This window comes from Astatotilapia calliptera, unplaced genomic scaffold (genome assembly GCF_900246225.1).
Source record: "Astatotilapia calliptera unplaced genomic scaffold, fAstCal1.2 U_scaffold_72, whole genome shotgun sequence".
Classification (NCBI taxonomy): domain Eukaryota; kingdom Metazoa; phylum Chordata; class Actinopteri; order Cichliformes; family Cichlidae; genus Astatotilapia; species Astatotilapia calliptera.
Genome location: NW_020535814.1, coordinates 55026 through 75199, shown reverse-complemented (window position 1 = coordinate 75199; position 20174 = coordinate 55026). Strand labels below are relative to the sequence as shown.

Sequence of the window (20174 nt, the reverse complement as noted above, 5' to 3'; positions counted from 1 at the left end):
CTTTGAAGGGTAGGACCTATTTCATTTCAGATGAGTGAAACAAAGACAACTGGTTGATATAGTGAAGGGTTTATGGTAGTTTATGGCTCGAAGCAGTATTTCTTGCAAATGATTTTCACTCCTTGTGGAAGAAAACTGATAACATAGCATTTGGTTTTTACTTGCTGGTTATAAACAGCCTCATTTCTAAACTCTTTAGTTTGCTGAATGCACGAAAATGCATTTCCCCACTCCTCTCTGCTCTTATCACAGCTCTCCTTTCTCTGCTTTCCCATCTCCAGCTTTTGCAAACTTAACCACAAATTTAGTAAAAAAAGATGCATTGAGCTGAACTTCATGTTTTTAAATTAAAGTATTTCACATAGACTAGAGAATATCAACCTGCTAATTCTCAGGAGTGACTTATTAGCATCCCTAAACTAACATTTTGGTACAACAGCACTGTGAGTCAACGTTCAATGCCAAGTTATTTACCGGGATTGGCTGAAGGACATGACATCACAAGTCCTTCCTCGTCTCTCTTCCTCTCTCGCGCTCCTTCTTTACAGGCTGTGAGAGAACGAACGTGCGGTGCGCGCGAGAACGAGAACCCTGTGGCTGAAGCTGAGCGGGCACGTTTTGGATTTGCGATCAATGAGCGAAGCCTGGGATATGGATAGGTGTTAAGTCTATAACAGCTGTTAATTTATTTTTGTCGCCGTTATTATTATTATTGTTATTATTATTATTATTAGAAAACGCATCCAGGGAGGGAAACTACACTATGAAAACTGGTTAAAGAGAAAACACCACACAAGCAGGAGGAACATAATGTGAACTGTGAGTGTGCTTGACGGAAAAGCGGAGCGGAGGATAACATCATCTACGCAAGGGTGACAGTGGGTAGAAAACTTGGAGAAAGAAAAACAACGTGGACGAGAGCAAAAAGAGAAAAGGAGGGAGAGAAAAGTCTCGTCTTGGCTGTTGTCGGTTCAGCGCCATGAATCATGAGTAACGACAGTAACGGAGTTGGAGGGCTTCAGCCTCTCTGGAACATCAATGGTGAGTGGTTTTTGGGAATATTTTTCTGCTTTGCCAATAAGCTTTGAGTATGTTCACTTGCGTGTGATGTTAAATGACTTACAGGACAAAAACTATACAGGTCTTCCATATAAATGTCATCAGTTGTGCAGTCCATTGACTTGTAAAGAAATATTGTCACAGCGGTTTATGCCTTCCTGAAAAGGTGGGTGAAGTGAGTTTAAGGACGTCTTGGGCGTAATTTAAATGGATTTTATACAGATACGAAAAAGCCGACAGCAGCCTTGTTTAAACAGCCAGACCCGCTAAATTATTCTCAGTTTTATTTATACAGCGCCAAATGACAACAGGGCGCTTTATATGGTAAGGCATATAACAATAACACAGTCCTTTGGTAAATGTAAAGAAAATACGTATCAGAAATACAAGTCAGTGAATTAATGTGCAATGACAAGTATGTTTTTTTGATTTATGAATGAACAAAAATGAAAACATTTTAATAATTAATATAACATCGCAAAATTCCACGACTAACATACACACACTGTTAAGGATGGACACACTGTGCGACTGAACTGCAGTAAATAAATAAGAGCTGTATTTATGCTTTCATATTTTTCTATTATCAGTAATATGCCCACTCAACTAATAAAATATGCTTTGATCAGCAGGTAAGTGATTTAATATTCACATGAACATCCTTGGGGGGGAGGTTAGATTTAATGAAATGCTGTTATCAGGTTCATATCCATAAGCACTCTTTCCTGAGTGCTTATGCTGCTATATATTATATTATATGTACAGAACAGCATTTCAAATGCAAAAAGAGTTCCAATATAAATATAATAAGACAATTGACAGCTTTTAGTTCCTGATAAAAACATCAGGGGGTCGATGTAACAACCCCTCTCCTCACCATTTATTCCTGTTTATCCCATCAGTAAGTTATCTGATCTTCTCCTTCTTTTTGCTTCTCATATCTTCTCTCTTTCCCGATCTGTCCTATTTACACTGTACAGAGGGGGGAGTCTTTGTTCTGCTTATATGCATGTACATTGTATTTGACATGTAGATAAAACTAACTAGAATATGTCTGTGTGTGTGTACATGTAGCCATGCACAAAGGTGGCTGTGGCTCATATAACAGAAGCAGGTTATCTGTTAATTGCAGGGTTGGCTGTTTGCTTCCTGGCATCTCCTAGTGCCAGTTGCCCTTGAGCAAGATACTAAAGCCCAGGTTGCTGGTGACTGCAAACATTTTGTGTAAAATAAAGTGCTTTTATGACCTACTTAAGGTTCTATGTAAGCAGTGTGCGTAAACTGGAGAAAAATCTTTGTGTTTTTCAGCAGTGGTACAGAATGTTTATTGCTTTGATGTGTCTACTGCTTAAGCGATTAACAAAGAAAGCTTTTGTTTTTATGCGTTTGTAGTTATATGAATTAGTGTGAAAAGACCTTTGTTATTCTGATAGGTTATTATGCAGTGAGGGAAAACGTTACCAGTGTTACAATTCACAACATCTTCAGATACACCGTAGAAAACACAAAGTCTTACCTCCTTAGGTAAAGCTGAGTACTGCTACATATTGACAAGCATGCGTGCAAAACAAAAACTGAACAAATAAATACAGTGTGGTCTTTTCACACCACTGTGTTTATTGTTTGCACCCTTCCTGATTTCCTATTTATTTGTATATTTTGAAATATATTTATATATTTCAGACCAACAAACAAATGTAAATATTAGACAAAGATGACACAAGTAAACACAAAATGCAGTTTCTAAAAGGTGTTTATGATCAGGGGGAAAACAACCCACATGGCCCTGTGTGAAAAAGTGATTGCCCCCTAAACCTAATAAGTAGTTGGGCCACCCTTAGCAGCAACAGCCACAGTGATGTAACCGGCAATGAGTTCTTTACAACACGGTGGAGGGATAAGTCAGATTCAGGTCAGGACTAGGAAACTCCAACAGGTGGACCCCAAAACGTTGATTCTGTTCATGTGGACGTAGCGTTTTCAGTGGGAGAAACATTTCGTCTCTTCATCAGTCTCAGCTGACTGCAGGTTTCCCCAACCAAGTCACTGAGTAACAAAATGTTTCTCCCACTGAAACGCTACTTTTTGTGATTTCCTCACCTGGATGATCGACCATGCATCAAGACATTCAGAGGTGGTGGTGTTGGTGTAGATCATTGTCCTGCTGCAGAACCCAAATGCATTTCAACTGATGGCTGAACATCCTCCTTCAGGATGTTTTGGGAGGCAGCAGAATTCATGTTTCCCTTTACCACAAAAACTCTTCCAGGTCCTGACGTGGCAAAACAGCCCCCGGCCATCACACTACAACCACCATCTTTTAATGTTGCTGAAATGCTGTTAGAGTTATGCCAGATGTAATGGGACTCAACCTTCCAGAAAGTTCAGCTTTTGTCTCACCAGTCTATAGAATATTTCCCCAAAAGTCTTGGGGATCATCGAGATGGTTTTTTTGCAAATGTGAGACCTTTGTGTCCTTTTTGGTCAGCAATGGTTTTCTCTTTAAGCTGTTCCATAGTAGCCATTTTACCCCGTCTCTCTCTTATTGTTGAATCGTGAATTCTGACCTTTACTGAGACATGTGAAGCCTGCAGTTCTTTAATGTTGTTCTTGGGTTCTTTTGTGACCTCCATAAGTCATCGTTGTGCTCGTAGATAGGGCTGCTCGATTATGGCAAAAATGATAATCACGATTATTTTCACTGAAATTGAGATCTCGATTATTTGACGATATTTATTTAACCCTTTAAGACCTACTATAGAACCAAGTCCGCCAGAGCTTATATTATTTTTTTACATGCTGTAGTGCCATTTGTGGGAGCATTTCAAGTTGCTATACAACTGTTATAGCCCATATTTTAATAATATGTATGCATTAAGTCCATAGTAACTACATTAATTGCAAAAAAGTGCAATAAACTACAAAAAAATTGAAAATTGTTTTTGTTTTTTAACATATATTTCTACTTGGAGAAATTTAAGAGGTTTATCCCTCAAAACTTTAAATACAAAAAAGTTGCAAAAAATAGTTTACAACAACAGGAAATTTATTTTGAGTGTCTTCATAGTTTTATTTTGGAGATACACAAATTTTTATATACTGCAGGAAAAACAAAAACAATCCTATGATGCAAATTTGCAAAGAAAACAGCAGGTGCATCAAAATAAACTATTTCCAGCTGTGCAATTCGAGTTCTAAGCATCCCGGAAACTATTCAGAAAAGTCAAACATGACCAGTATAGGCTTTTAAGGCCTAAAAAAAACCCCGACATTTTCCGCGAAAATGACATCACTTCCGGTTTCGGGCAGGAAATGGCGGACATGGTGAGTCTGTTTCAATGTGCGAAGTGTTATGAACAGCTGATCGGATCGGCAAAGCGTGTTTCTGGAATATTATGTTTTTGTTCCTGCAAGAGCTTTTTATGCAGTTTATGTGGAAGGAAACCGTGACCGAGGACAAGCTGATGGCATAAGATGTAAGTTTCATATGCAAAACAAATTATTGCGCTAGCTTACACGGTTCAGGTTCTACAGGGATTTAAAAATAGTTACACAAAACAGTGTGCTGCTCTGACCGGCTTTAAAGGGATAACAATGTATTGAATAATGACTTTAAAAAATAATATAAAATAGTGTGCAACACCACTGAAGTTTTTTTTTTTTTTTTTAAACTCTCTTTTCAACCAACGGCAGTCACTCTCCTCTCTAAATAACTTCTGCTTAGCTTTCCGAGCTTCCTTCGGGTCCTCTTAATCAGCGGTCTCAACCTTTTTTGCGCCACGGACGGTTTATGCCCGACAATATTTTCACGGACCGGCCTTTAAGGTGTCGCGGATAAATGAGGGAGGGGCTAATAATCGGCTCAGTCATTTTTAATGATCGTTGAAAGCCCAGATCATAATCGTGATTAAAATTCGATTAATGAGCAGCCCTACTCGTAGAGTTATTTTTGGTTGGCTGGTCGCTCCTGGGAAGGTTCACCACTGTTCCATGTTTTCGCCATTTGTGGATAATGGCTTTCACCGTGGTTCAGTGAGAGAGCCAGTGGGGCTCTCACTGCTTCATTTTGTCAGACTGGTTCTATTTAAGGGATTTCTTGATTCAACAGGTCTGCCAGTAGTCAGGCCTGAGTGTGTTTAGTGAAACTGAAATGCTTAAACTTAAAAATGCATTTTGTATTTAGATGATCTCTGTCTAATATTAAAACGTGTTTGATGATCTGAAACATGTAGATTTGATAAATATGGAAAACACTAGGAAATCAGGAAGGGGCAACACTTTTCACATATATTATGTAACATGTATTATGTAAATACATGTTACATAATAAAATATGTTGAAATTAAAAAAAACAAACCCAAAACCCCCAAACAAAACTTATGTGAGACAATAAGTGTAATGTGTGCTTTTGGGAAATTACCTGAAATATGAGCATGCTTTGTGGCAATGCCCTGCCTGACGTTGGGGGTTCTTAGCCACACACAGCAGTGACAGAAGAAGTCTGATTACTAACTGCCTTAGTAATCAAGCTAAAATGACATTTCTTTAGCAAATAAAGCTGAGGCCTTGAGGCAACTGTGAGAAGCTAAAGAAATAGAAACAACTCAGATTTAGTATCCTGTATAATCAGGTAAAAGAAAACACAATTTGTGATAAATGAAAGCAGTAAAATGTACTTTTGAAGAACTAAACGTTAGTGTGAAAACACCCTTTATAGTAATGTAATGTAATAAATGATCTGAAAATACAGGCCTTTGAAATAGAACCACAACAGCAACCCCACATTTCCATGAGATTTCCATCAGTGATGGGGGGCATTTAAAAGTTGATGTGTACTGTTAGCCGACGCGTATGGATCAGTAATTAAGGTTTGACTCTCATCCTCGACTGGAGCAGCTGATGGGTGTCATCAGGACGCTACAGCACAGAGCGAACACCATCCCCACAGACACAGCAGCCAGAAAATCCCATCAAACAGGCCCTGAGTAAATGTGGTTAACTAAGCTGAATGTTTGTCAAAGCTGGGAAGAAAGGTCCAGGTGATCCAGGAGAGAAGAAGGACAACTGCTGCAGTCAGCTGAGACCGAAGAAGTCACCTGGATGATGAAACGTTTCTCCCGCTGAAGACGCCACGTCCAGATGAACAGAATCGAGTTTATGGGAAGAAATATACCAGTAATCTAAGATCTGTAATTCCACATGAGAAGCTAGATAAGCTTATGCTGTACACGATCTTAATAAATGTGTCCGAGGCACTTTTCTCCTCCTGTAGTGAATCAGCATCAAAGCTTTCTTTACATATTACACAATTTTGATATTTAATTACCCCGAGCAGTGATTTTTACTTTAACTCGATCCCTTGTTTTGTTGTTCTTTTCATTTGTGTATTTATTTCAATATATTGGTTTTTTTATGAAGATCATATTGTCATAGCATGTACTTCCAAATTTATTCTTGGGTATAAAAGATTGATCTCATCTCCTAAAACTGGTCGGTGAGCAGTGATACTTATCCTTTGACTAAACAATACAAACTAACTGAGAAAAGATGCTTCTAGGCCTACTAGATCATTGCTAATGTTTATGTGAGAAGCTCTCTAAAAATTGGAATGTGGGAAGATTTATCATTCATAAAAGCTGAAATCACTCTACTTCTATTAAATTAGTTTACCAGCGTTATCTACCAGAGCTGGAAGCGAGTGTGGGGAAATGAACCTACTGTAGGGGATATGGCACTGAATAGAATTATAACGCACCACATGAATAACAATAAATGTAATTATATGTAAAGGATATATTATTATTTTTATGATGAAATGCAGCAATATGCAGAATTATACCACTTAACCAGTCTAAACAGCTTACAGCAACTCATAGTCAGTTTAATGAATATAATAAAATACTTTAGGAGGGAATTCAACACAAACAGAAGTAAGAAGAGGCCACATTGATTGACAGAAATGAAAATTATCAGCCTAGAGAGGACTGAATTCAACGACACCCCAAATAATGAAGTGAAGAATGATGAGGCAAGCTCATTCATTTTGAATTTCCTCGCAGCAATTCAAAATGCTACATTTAGACATTCATACCAACTACTCAGTAGTTTGCAACGTACTTGTATGCATGCCCAGTCGGGGCATTCTCCTAATGAGACAATCAGTTGTGCAGTTGTGTACTGGGGGTCTCCCAGATCTGGACCAGGGCATCATTGAGCTCCTGGATCATCTGAGTTGTAAGCTGGGGGGGGGGGGGGGTCAGATGGACTGAAACATGTCCCAAAGCTGTTCTATTGGATTTAGGTGAGGCTAGTGTGGGGGGCCGGTCAGTGGTATCAATTCCTTCATCCTCCAGGTATTATTATGCATCTTGGACATACTGTGAGACCCCATGCTGGTGCAGCTTGTCCTGGGTTCCCCTAGTCAGGGTGCCGTTGCCTAGCCTATAGTTTTGTACGTCCCTCCATGGATGTGCCTCCCCAGACCATCACTGACCAAACCAGTCATACTGAATATGTTAGATGGTTAATGATTTTCCATTGCTGTCTAGCTCTCCTACAATCTCTTCGATGCTCTTGAGACGTTACTGGGAGACACAGCAACCTTGGGCCAGTGGCATGTGTTGATGTGCCATCCTGGAGGAGATGGCACATCAACACTCATCCAACTGACTTCTTCAGTCTCAGCTGACTGCAGGTTTCCTCAACTTTACAAACAGTACATTTGCACAATGACAAACAGCCCACTGAATGAACAATGGACTTTCTCCCACTGAAAATGCTACATCCAGATGAACAGAATCAATATTTTTGGAAATTACATACCTGGATGACTGAGCATGCATCAAGACACAGTCAAAAAAGATGTATTTTTGTGAATGTATAAATATTTTAGCAAATTTTAGCAAATTACATGTAGAAAATACTTGCAGAATTTCTACTCTCTCAGTCATGAGACCTGCTTTTGTCTTTTATTTTGCCCCGTACATCTTGTCTCACCTTGTCCACCCACCAGATGTCCTCAGTTTTCCATTGTTTTCCATTCACCTGTCTGCACACACCCTCCTTACCTGCTCATTTTGAGTCCCATTGATGTTGAGATAGACATCAAAATTAAACGGCCCAGGTACAAACTTTATCCCGGCATTATACAACAATCATACCTGTGTTTCCTTTGTTTGGTCCCTAGATTTCAAATTCCTTTCCTGCTTGTGTAGCAAGCAACCTAAATGCTTATAGTTGCATTTAAAAACAGAATGTAGCAATCTGCACGGCTGGGTCCTCTGCATTCAGTTCCTTCTCTTTGCTTTCCTGTTACTATCTCTTGAGTTTTGCTTAAATTTCTCTAATCCAAGAGGAGAAAATGTACATACACATCAAAAATCAGTCATCCTCTCACAGATTTAGAGTGGTTCTGAGTGGTGTCCAAGTGTAGCAGGATCTTGCCTCCATTTAGAGCATGTGATTAAATCAATTAAGACTGAAAATGTAACAGAACAGTAGAACATTTCTCTCTCTTTTTCTTCCTCTTTCTTGACAAAATGTTCAAGGGTTTCTAGAAAGTTGACACATTTGTAAACCTGAAAGCCTTTGGCTCTTGGTCTTGCTGACCACAAAGCATCAGTACTGTAAAGAGGAACAAAATTAGTGTGATATCCTGTGATCACATTGGCATTAGACTGTTAAACTACACTACTGGTGGAGTAATAGCCATCTGATGAGTCCATACCCTGTTCTCAGTTGTTATTCTTAAATCAGTCACTTGAGGAGGATTTCCAATGAGCTTCTTTTCAGGAAAATGTTCACAAAATTCAAAAGTACATATTACTTGTGACTTTTCTTAAAAGTAATGCAGTTCATTATGTACTACTTGCCAAAGAAAGGAATTTATTACTCTATTTATTAAATTACTTTTTCATTGTTTCATAATATGACAAAATTACCAATTAACAGTATAAACGTTGGTTTACAGTCGCGCACACTGAAACAAATCCCTACACAAGGACAATATTTCTTTTAGGTTTTACATATGAACACAAACTCAGCAACACAAACCAAAACTGAAAACCAGCCCAAATAGACTAATAGACCAACACCACGGTGATTCTTACAACACTGCAAGCTTGACTGCTCATTGCTGCCTTAATACCTGTTGAGTATGGCTGCTGGGCTTGGGTTGGCATGCACTCAGCTTTCATATATCACTCTGGGTTCTTGGCTAGCTTTGTGGTAGCAAAGCTATCTGTGCAGAAGCTGTATAAGTAGCACGCTGAAGTTTCTGTCATGGACACAGTTTCCACCCTACCATCATGCTCTTGTCCTTTTGTGATATAATAAAAGTAATTTCCGTATCTCCACTTCTCAAAAGCTGTAGACCACTCTGCTATTTTCCTCCTCCTGCTAGTGTGCCAAAAAGCCATTGCCTGTCAAAAAGTCATTTACAATGTTTCTCGGTGTAAAAACAAAAGTCACATAGAGATATATATATAGCATTTATGGAGGGTAAGTCCAGCATCCTGAGATTGTACGCCAAGTGAAAGGAAGGAGGTCGAGGACCAGTGAGTGTCAGATCCACTGTCCAGGATAAGACAACAAGCATTCATGAGCCAGATGGACAACTGATCATGTCAATACATCTGGCAGCAGAAACCCGAGAAAGAAGAGGAACAAAGAGAGGAACTATTGGGAGGAACAGGCTCCTGCACAGGACCACCATCAGATAGAAGAAATGGCTGACATCAAGAATCCTACCAGTGACTGGACAAACCTGGAGACAGACCTGAGCTAAGATCCTGGGGGACTTCCAGATACAAAGAGACAAACTGGTGATGGACAAGCAGAAGAAGACGGCTGTAGTGATAGATGTGGCTATACCAACATCAAGGAAATGAACACAAGAAGCCAGAGAAATACCGAGGGCTGAGAGAGGAGCTCGAGAAGATCTGTTTGACAGATTATAGGCCAAGAAGTAATTTACAATTCCATCCATCCTCTTCCGCTTATCCTTCTCAGGGTCGCGGGGGGCATGAGCCTATTACAGCTGTCGTAGGGCGAGAGGCAGCGTACACCCTGGACAGGCCGCCAGTCGGTCACAGGGCCGACACACAGACACAGACACGCATTCGCACTCACATTCACACCTGTGGGCAATTTAGAGTTTCCACGCTAACCCTACTGTCACTGCATGACATTACTGATATTACTTCAAGTATTTATGATAAATAAGTACTGGAACTATTTATTTATTTATTTATTTAGTCAGATTGTGAACAGCAGCTACACCACTTCTGTTTTGTAATGGCCTACTTTTTACAGGCTTTTGATTATACAATGTTGCATCAGGCTGTGCATTTGTGTCTGAATGAGTGTTTTTTTAACTGCAGATATTATTACTGGTACATTCCCAGTAAGCTGCTATCAAAATGAGTGATAGTGGAATTAGAGGACAGGGTTTTGGCATCAAGCCGATGAGGATGTGTGCAAGGGGCCCAGAACAGTGCTTCAGATTTACTAATATGTAATAGCTGCTTAATCTTGCCTTCTTTTTCTGTTTAAATTTAAAACTATTTGTTAATATGTAATATGTGTTGATGTTGTGTAATGTACAGTACTTTACACATAGTATGGCAGCTCATTGAAACAGTAATGATATGGCAGGAAGTGATAATGCCATGAATCTTTTTTACTGTTTTTTGTTTACTAAGCCTCTTTGTTACCTGACATGTCTTCTACAAAGACAAACACATTATAATAAGATTAAATGTTTTCCAGATTGGAGACGTCTGAACATCAGTTGGTGTAAAAGAATGTGTAGTACATAATTATGTAGGAGAGGCAATTAATGCACTGATAGAGAGAGAACAAAGAGCCTTTTTCTCAGTAACCAGAACTGGATCAGACCGTATCTACATCCTGGATGGGATGCAGATAACACCAGTTTCAGTAGGAGTGTGTCTGTGTAAAAGCCCTTTGTATTTGACAAAATCAAACAACACTCATTCCATTATGTTCCATTACAACTTGGGATTGAGAGTACTGATGTTGATCACAAAATAAAGATTTTAAAAGCATTAATTTTATTCTGGTATGATTGCCGTGGCAAATTATGGTTTAAATGGAAGAACAATACTTACAGGAAGGTTTCTCTTCATTCTTCTAGTCATCATAACCAGCTAAACCTTTGTAATGCTAATAAATTCATCTAGTGTCAGATATTGTAACCACGACATGAGTATTGGTCAATGTGGTTTTTAAAAAAGTAAAAACAGCATCAGATGTGACTAAATGTAATTAAGAAAAAAAGAAGGAGAAATAAACGACAATGCTCTGAGCATCATGTTTGATCTGCTGATTTTCCAATAAACACAGTCATGTTTTGGCTTATGAAATGTTATCATAGCTGTTTAGAAATGCTGCATTAGATAACATGCAGTGGTCATTTATTTACAATGGTGACATCTACTCGTGAGCTCCCGCAGCTTTCCAGCTGCCTTGTCTCCAGTTAGCTCCCCTCTCCAGTCCTATTAAAATAGGGAGGGTGTGATTAGTAAATTGCTCCCAGCTGCCCTGCCAGCCTCCCTGGCACCGCTCCCTGAACCCACTGCACCACCTCTCCTCTGGGGGGTCGCTGACCACACGCCACCACTAACCTCCATTCCCCAGCCAAGTCTGCCCACGGGAACGGGAAAGGAAATGAGCCACGATCATCTGTGGACTGGTTCTCAGATACCGCTTTTCTACACTGCATGAGCTGCATGACATTAATGTTAGTTTATCAAACTAACATTAATGTCATGCAGCAGTTTAATTAATGTACAAACAGTTTTCAAGATATTATGATGACACTAGCCACTCCTGACCAGTGTTGGTCAAGTTACTTGAAAAAAGTAATCAGTAACTAATTACTGATTACTTCCCCAAAAAAGTAATCCAGTTACTTTACTGATTACTTATTTTCAAAAGTAATTAATTACTTAGTTACTTTTTAAAAACACGATTTACAACCTGAAGAGGTGATAAAGCGATAGATCTTTCAGCCCAATTCTACTTTTTCTGTATAATCCATCATACAAAATGTAATCAAATGGAAAAGTCTCTTTTTAAAACTTGTTTTATTAGTTTTATTTATGCATCAAGCAAAAATTTAATTATCTGCAACATTCTCTGACTGGAAGAAATTTGTTTAAACCTATTTAAACTTATTTTCTGCACATTCCAGCACATAAAATAATTTTTTTGTGTGTGTGTTTACACTCAGTCTTTCAAATAGATGCAAGTAAAACACAGCAGAAAATAAATAAAGTCAAAGACTCAGCGGTCCTGTTGCTCTATTTTCACCTGTAAAGCAGGAGTGGGGTAGGCGGAGGTTTACCCTGGTGCAGGTGTGCCGCGGTCAGTGGAAGAATCCGCGAGTTTCTCTGTGAGTTTCCCATTACGTCGTAGCTACTCGGTGCTTGTTGGAAGTTTAGGGGTTTTTTCACTGTAAAAAGAAGTTTTCTTCCCACGCACAGCGGACACTAATGTTTTTGTCACTTTTTATGGAATCAAACTCAAAGTAAGGTCAGTACTTCCACGCTTTAAACGCTGCACGCTCATACTCTCTCCCACAATCGATATATGATCCATTGTTGATCTGCACACAGCTGTTGTCACGAACGTCGCACTCGCTTACGTCACTGTCATGAGACATTCTCGCAAAAAATCACGGTTTTAGTAACGCAGTAACGCAGCGTTCCTACGGGAAAGTAACGGTAATCTAATTACCGTTTTTGCAATAGTAATCCCTTACTTTACTTTTTTCAGGTAACGAGTAATCGGATTACAGTAACGTGTTACAAGTAACGCGTTACTGCCCATCTCTGCTCCTGACAGACAGCTGCCCCCAGCTCTCTCCCTCAATTCTGGTTAATTGAAACTATAAACAAGTTGAGTCAAGTGGCTTTTATTGTCATTTTAACCTTGTACAGTGATGCAGTACAGAGTGAAATGAGACAGTGTTGCTGTGAGACCCTGGTGCTACATGTGACATATGACAAACAAACACAGGACTACGTAAAGTGCAAAAAATTGAAAAAATATACAAGACAAGACAGTGCAACACTAGACAGAACAGGATGATACAGACACAAGACAGTGCAATGTGCAAAATACTGAGTATTGTGATTGTGATAAGTGCTTGGTAGTGACGTGTATGAAGGTGTGCGTGTGTGTGTGTGTGTGTGTGTGTGTGTGTGTGTGTGTGTGTGTGTGTGTGTGTGTGTGTGTGTGTGTGTGTGTGTGTGTGTGTGTCAGTCCAGTCACTGAGTGTTCAGGAACCTGACAGCTTGGGGGAAGAAACTGTTCCACAGTCTGGCCGTGAGGCCCGGATGCTCTGGTACCTCTCTCCAGAAGGCAGCAGGGTGAAGAGTGTGTACGAGGGGTGTGTGGGGTCTTTAACAATGCTGGTGGCTTTGCGGATGGAGCCGATGCTGTAAGTGTCCGTGATGGAGGGGAGAGGAGTCTCAACGGTCTTCTCAGCTTTTCTCACTATCCTTTGTAGGGTATTGAGATCTGATAGGGTGCAGTTACCATACCAGACAGTGATGCAGCTGCTGAAGACGCTCTCGATAGTCTCTCTGTAGAAGGTCGTAAGAATAGATGATGGCAGCTGGGCTTTCCTCAGCTTCAGCAGGAAGTAGAGATGCTGCTGAGCCTTCTTGGTTATGGAGCTGGTGTTCAGGGACCAGGAGAGGTAGACACCAAGCAATTTGGTGCTCTTGACGACCTCCAAAGAGGATCCATTGATGTTAAGTGGGCAATGATCTCTCTGTGCTCTCCTGAAGTCAACAATCATCTCTTTTGTTTTGTCCACGTTCAGAGACAGGTTGTTGGCCATTAGCTGTTGCACCTCCTCTCCGTATGCTGACTCATCATTCTTGCTGATGAGACAAACCACAGTTGTGTCATCGGCGAACTTGATGATGTGGATCAAATTGTGCATTGGTGCGCAGTCATGAGTCAGCAGAGTGAACAGCAGTGGGCTGAGCACACAGCCCTGAGGGGCTCCAGTGCTCAGTGTGGTGGTGTTGGAGATGCTGTTACCGATCCGGACTGTCTGAGGTCTCTCCGTCAGAAAGTCCAGGATCCAGCTGCAGAGGGAGGTGTTCAGGCCCAGCGGGCTGAGTTTTCCAATCGGGTGCTGAGGAATGATTGTGTTGAATGCTGAACTGAAGTCTGAAGAACTGAAGGGCGAGATGTAAGGTGGTGGCGATGGCGTCGTCTGTTGACTGGTTGGGGTGATAGGCGAACTGCAGTGGGTCCAGTGTGGGTGGCAGCAGGGTCTTAATGTGCCTCATGATGAGCCTCTTGAAGCTTCATCATGATGGGTGTGAGTGCAACGGGACGGTAGTCATTGAGGCAGGACACTGGGGACTTCTTTGGCACAGAAACAATGGTGGTGGCCTTGAGGCACATTGGGACGACAGCAGTGCTCAGGGAGAGGTTGAAGATGTCAGTGAGGACATCTGTCAGCTGGTCTGCAGATTCTCTGAGCACTCTTCCAGGGATGTTATCTGGACCACCAGCTTTCCGTGGGTTAACTCTGCAAAGAGTTTTCCTCACATCAGCAGAGGTCAGACGTAGAACCTGTTAGGATGCCTGGGTTGTTGACCCAGGGTTTTGAGTTTATATATTATTTATCATTTCTATTCTTTGGTTTCTTTAATAATAATCAAAGTGTTTTTATTGAGTTTTCAGAAAGCATATCATTCATACAGAAAAGCTCGAACTCAAGTCCTACCGCACAGTGTAAGACAAAACTATACCCAGACAGAGGAAGTAAAGAAAACGGAAAGAAAGAAAAAAAAAAAAAAAGGGGGGGGGGGGTGTGAGTTGCCAGTTATGGAGTGGAAGGAAACTCATCTTCAAAATAGGAAATGAAAGGCTGCCAGACCTTAAAGAATTTCTTGGTGTTGCCCTGTATAGTAAATCTGAGATGTTCTAATTTGAGGTGTGCCATCACCTCCTCCACCCAGCGTTTATGGGATGGCGGTGTTGCCTTTATCCAGTTAAGTAGAATCAATCTCCTAGCCAGCAATGAGGCGAATGCTATTGCCTTCCTCTGAGAGGCTGTTAGTTGAGTTTCCCTCGGTGCCACACCAAAGATGGCTGTCAGAGGCATTGGTTCCATATCCTTATTAGAAATGAATGAGAATGTTCTAAAGATGTTAGCCCAAAAGTCTTTCAGCCTGGAACAAGACCAGAACATGTGGCATAAGTTGGCTGGTACCTGTTTACATCTGGGGCAGGTCGGATCGGCCCCCTGGTACATTCTTGCCAGTTTCTCCCTTGACAAATGCAGTCTGTGCAACACCTTGAACTGTATCAATCCGTGTCTCACACATATAGAAGCAGAGTGTACTAGATCTACAGCCCCCCCCCAGTCAACCTCTGAAATGTCCAGCCCCAATTCTTCCTCCCATTTCCGTCTTACATTGTCCAGGGAGGGGGAAGCCACATTCTGAATATGTGTATATAGCATGGAGATTGTCCCCTTAGCAGTCGGATCTGTGTCCATCAGCTCGTCTATCCATACGCTTTGTGGAAGCTCGAGGGAGGGGCTGAATGACTTTTTCACAAAGTTCCGAACCTGGAAATATCTAAAGTATTTAGTCTTGGAGGAGATTCCATAGTCCTTTTCCAGTTGAGCAGCAGACATAAAAGTACCATTTTTAAAAAGATGTTTGACACATTCCACCCCAGCTCTATGCCATTCCCTAAAGGCTGTTCCCCCGAGGGCTGGGGGAAACAAGTGATTTCCATAGATGGGAGCAGACAGGAGGGCGGTTCTGTTTTTAAAATGTGATCTGAATTGAGTCCAAATTTTCAGAGAATGAGATACCACCGGGTTGTTTGTGTAAAGATGTTTGCTCAAGGGTAGAGGAGCGCAGACCAGGGAGCGCAGGGACACTGGGCTAGAGACATACCTTTCCATATGAACCCATATTGGGGTTTCATCCTCATCTAACTCTTTGACCCAAAATAACAACTTATGTATATTAGCAGCAAAATAGTAGTGCATATAGTTCGGCAGAGCCAGACCTCCCTCTTCTTTCTGTCTCTCAAGAAACTCCCGTCTTATCCTGGGGATAGTTTTTTTCTAAATAAAGGCAGACGTACATTTGTTCAATTCCTTAAAAAATGATTAAGGAATGAAAATCGGTATCGTCTGAAATAAATAGAGGAGCCACGGCAGTATAATCATTTTAACAGAATTTACCTTCCCTGCTAATGATAAGGGGAGCGACGCCCACCTTTCCATATCTAATTTCGCTTTGTCCAGTGCAACTTTAAAGTTATAGTCCAGTAAATCTTTATACTTACTAGTTACATTAACACCTAAATATGTGAATCTATCCTTATGTATTGCAAAGGGATAGGCCCGGAAAGAAAGTTTCCTCGCCTGTTTATTAATGGGGAAAAGAACACTTTTGTCTAAATTAATTTTATAGCCCGACGCCCTCCCAAAATCTTTGATAATACCGAGGGCCACCGGGATACTAGTGGCAGGGTTTGACAGGAAAAGGAGGAGATCGTCAGCATATAAGGACAGCCTATGGTTTTGTGTCCCCCTTTGTATCCCTACCAATTCAGCAGCCTGTCTCAGCATCATTGCAAGGGGTTCAATTGCCACATCAAAGAGCAGGGGTGACAAAGGGCACCCCTGCCTTGTTCCCCGGAATAGAGAGAAGGGTTCAGATATGATATTATTCGTTCTCACCATAGCCTGGGGGCTCAAATAAATTATTTTAATCCATGAGCAAAATGTTGGACCAAAGCCGAATCTTTCGAGGGCCGTAAATAGATAGTAATACTCTATTCGATCAAAGGCTTTGTGGGCATCTAAGGATATCACAATCTCTGGCATAATGTTATCTTCAGCAGTATATACTACATTGAACAGACGGCGGAGATTGCTGGAGAGTTGTCTACCTGCAACAAACCCTGTCTGATCAGGATGTATTATCTTACTTATGACAAGCTCAATTCTAGCTGCCAGTACCTTGGTCAGTATTTTATAATCACATCCAAGTAAACTTACTGGGCGATATGACTCACATTTAAGTGGGTCCTTATTCTTCTTAAGGAGCACAGAGATCAAGGCCTGTGACACTGTTTGGGGCAGAGCTTTTTTTATCAAGAACTTCCTTAAATACTCTGCAAAGTAAGGGAATCAGTGCGGGAGCAAATGTCCTATAAAACTCACTTGGGTACCCATCAGGGCCCGGCGCTTTTCCTGCCTTCATACTCCGAATTGCTTTGTCTATCTCTATGACAGATATGGGCCCCTCTAACCTATCTCTATCTGCTGCCTCTAGTGGTGGTATTTCAAGGTTTTCAAAAAAATTCTTCACTCGGTCCCTATCATTTAGTTCTGAGGTATACAAGTCCTCATAAAAAGATTTAAATTGATTGTTAATCCCCTTCTGATCTATAATTTTATTACCCACATTGTCTCCTATCTCTACTATCATACCAGCAGCTGCTGATTGTTTCAGCTGGTAGCTCAGGAGTTTGCCGGCGCGCTCACCATGCTCATAGAGATCTTGTCTCGACCTAAGGTATAAATCCTCCTCGCGCTGACTTGTCAGAATGTCATATTCAGTCTGGAGCAAAATCCTTTTTCTATGTAGCTCCTCAGATGGAGTCATAGAATTTGCCCGGTCAACTTCTTTTATTGCTGTCATTAATTCTGTGGTACGTTTCATTCTTCTTTTCCTTTCACCAGCACTGTATGAAATAATTTGTCCGCGTACGTATGCTTTTAATGATTCCCATAAAATGCCACTGCTTATATCAGGAGTATCATTAAGATCCAAGAAAAAAACTATTTGCGAATTGATGAATTCTTTAAAATCAGCCAACAATCTACTATTAAGACGCCACATCCTCTGAGGTGGTGTATAGTCAGGGAATTTAAGTTTCAGTGTGACTGGGCTATGGTCAGATAGTACTATACCAGGGTATTCTACATGCATTACCATTGGGGTCAATTTCTTGTCTAACAAAAGATAGTCGATTCTAGTATAAGTTTGGTGTGGCGGGGAATAAAAGGAGTACTGTCTAACAGTTGGATTTGCATATCTCCATGGATCGAATATACCAAATGCTTCACAAAAGGAGTTAACGCATTGAGCAGATTTACTTAGCACACCGGGTGTTGGGCTAGAGCCGTCCAGAGTTAAATCTAGGACACAATTCAAGTCTCCCCCCAAAATCAAATTATGTGTGTCCAAGTTAGGTAGTAACGAAAACAAATCCTTAAAAAATTGAACATTATCCCAATTGGGTGCGTATATATTTGCCAACACTACTGGCATATTGAATAATTTCCCAGCTACAATAACATATCGACCGTGTTTGTCTTTTATGGCGGTTGTTTCTATGAATTGTACATTCCTGTGTATAAGGATGGCCACTCCTCGACTCTTACTATCGAAATTTGAATGATAGATCTGGTTGAAACCCCCCCTACACAGTTTAAGGTGGTCCCTGTTTAACAAATGTGTCTCTTGCAAATATACTATCTTCGCTCCCTGGTCTCTTAAATATGAAAAGATTTTACTCCGTTTAGCCGGTTTGTTGATCGCCCTTACATTCCAGCTAATCAAGTTCGTGCCCATTCCGCTCACAGCCATGTCCGGTGCCGTGCCAGGAGTCCACAGCTCAACATGTCCACTACGCTCCCATGTCGTCCACCATCTGGATCACACCCTGAAGGTCTGGCAGCAAAAACAGAAAAAATAAAGGGACGGTGTCTGGGAAAAAATGGGGAAACAACACACACACATACACAAGTAACACACAACACATTGCATATATGAATACGAACCCAAACACAGTGCTCATTAACAAGCACCCTCGTGGCCAACCGGTCCACCATCTCCTACACACCAAGCCCACCGTGTGCGGCTCCGTGCAAAATATCCCATGGTTCTAAAAATATAATATCACCCTCTAAGCTACCCACCTCCTAAAAAGAGGGGGGAGGGGGGGAAGAAAAAAAAAAAAACAGTCGGGGGAACTTGTAGCAAAAAGATCCTTGAAAATAAAATCCAGTAATACAAAAATAACATGTAAGTAGTATAAAGCAATTTCTTAAACAAAATATTCAAATATAAAACAAGATGAGGTGGTACTTCACCAATATTGCAAAATCCAATCACCAATATCTTTCCTGAGACATTTAAGTCCTTACACCAGTGTAGCCCTTATACGTAGCCAAGCTCAGACCAGCCCATATGTTTCACCCGGGAGTCAGCGTCTTCTTGATGAACTCCATGGCGTCTTTTGGGGTCTCGAAGGTTTTCGTTTGTCCCCCTTCTGGTGTAATCACCAGCGTTGCCGGATAACGGAGCCCATATCTGACCCCCCCATAGGTACGCAGGAGGCTCCTTGCTTCTTTGAAGGCTGCTCTCTTGTTGTTTACTTCCTGGGTGTAGTCTGGGAAGATATGAATCCGTCCACTCCGACCTTCCGGCGTTCTCTCCATTTCCCTCGCCTTCTTCAGTATCTCCTCCTTCTCTATATAGTAGTGGCATCTCACCACGAACGCTCTCGGTGGAGCCCCGGCTCCGTCTCGTCTCGCGCCGAGTGTTCGGTGTGCTCGGTCAAGCGTCGGTGTCACCGATAGCCCCAGTTTTTCTTTCAGCAGTCCAGCTATGAACTCCGACGGCGTCTTGCCCGTCTCAGCCCCTTCTCTTACCCCCACGATGCGTATGTTGTTGCGTCGTGATCTCGCCTCGAGATCTTCACTACATCTCCTCAGCGTCAGCATCTCCTTCTCCAATTCTTTCAATTTCGTCTCCATGCTGGTTATACTGTCAGACTGGTCGTTCAGCGTGTCATCCACTTCTTTTTTCCGCGCTTCCATCTTGTTAGCCAGACTGACGGACGTCTCGCTTACCAGTCTCACCTCCTCACGTAGCAACTCAAACTGAGCTTTAGTGTTATCTTCCACACTCTTAGCCCACTTTTCCATCTCGGCTTTTGACTCTTTTCTTCCTTTTTCTATTTCCTCCTTGCATCTCATGATCTCGGTTTTTGTCTCCGCTCTGTATTTTGTAATCTCAGCATTTGTT

General features: G+C 41.3%; 1 protein-coding gene across 1 annotated transcript in view; it reads left to right on the top strand.

The window, feature by feature from the left end:
- Window positions 1–553: 553 nt before the first annotated feature.
- LOC113018380 (muscarinic acetylcholine receptor M4-like) overlaps window positions 554–20174 on the top strand; it is a 69353-nt gene continuing 49732 nt past the window's right edge. Inside the window, exon 1 of the mRNA XM_026161447.1 lies at window positions 554–1041. Within this exon, the coding sequence (XP_026017232.1) occupies window positions 987–1041 (55 nt within the window). The 5' untranslated portion in view covers window positions 554–986. The remainder of the gene's footprint in view (window positions 1042–20174) is intronic.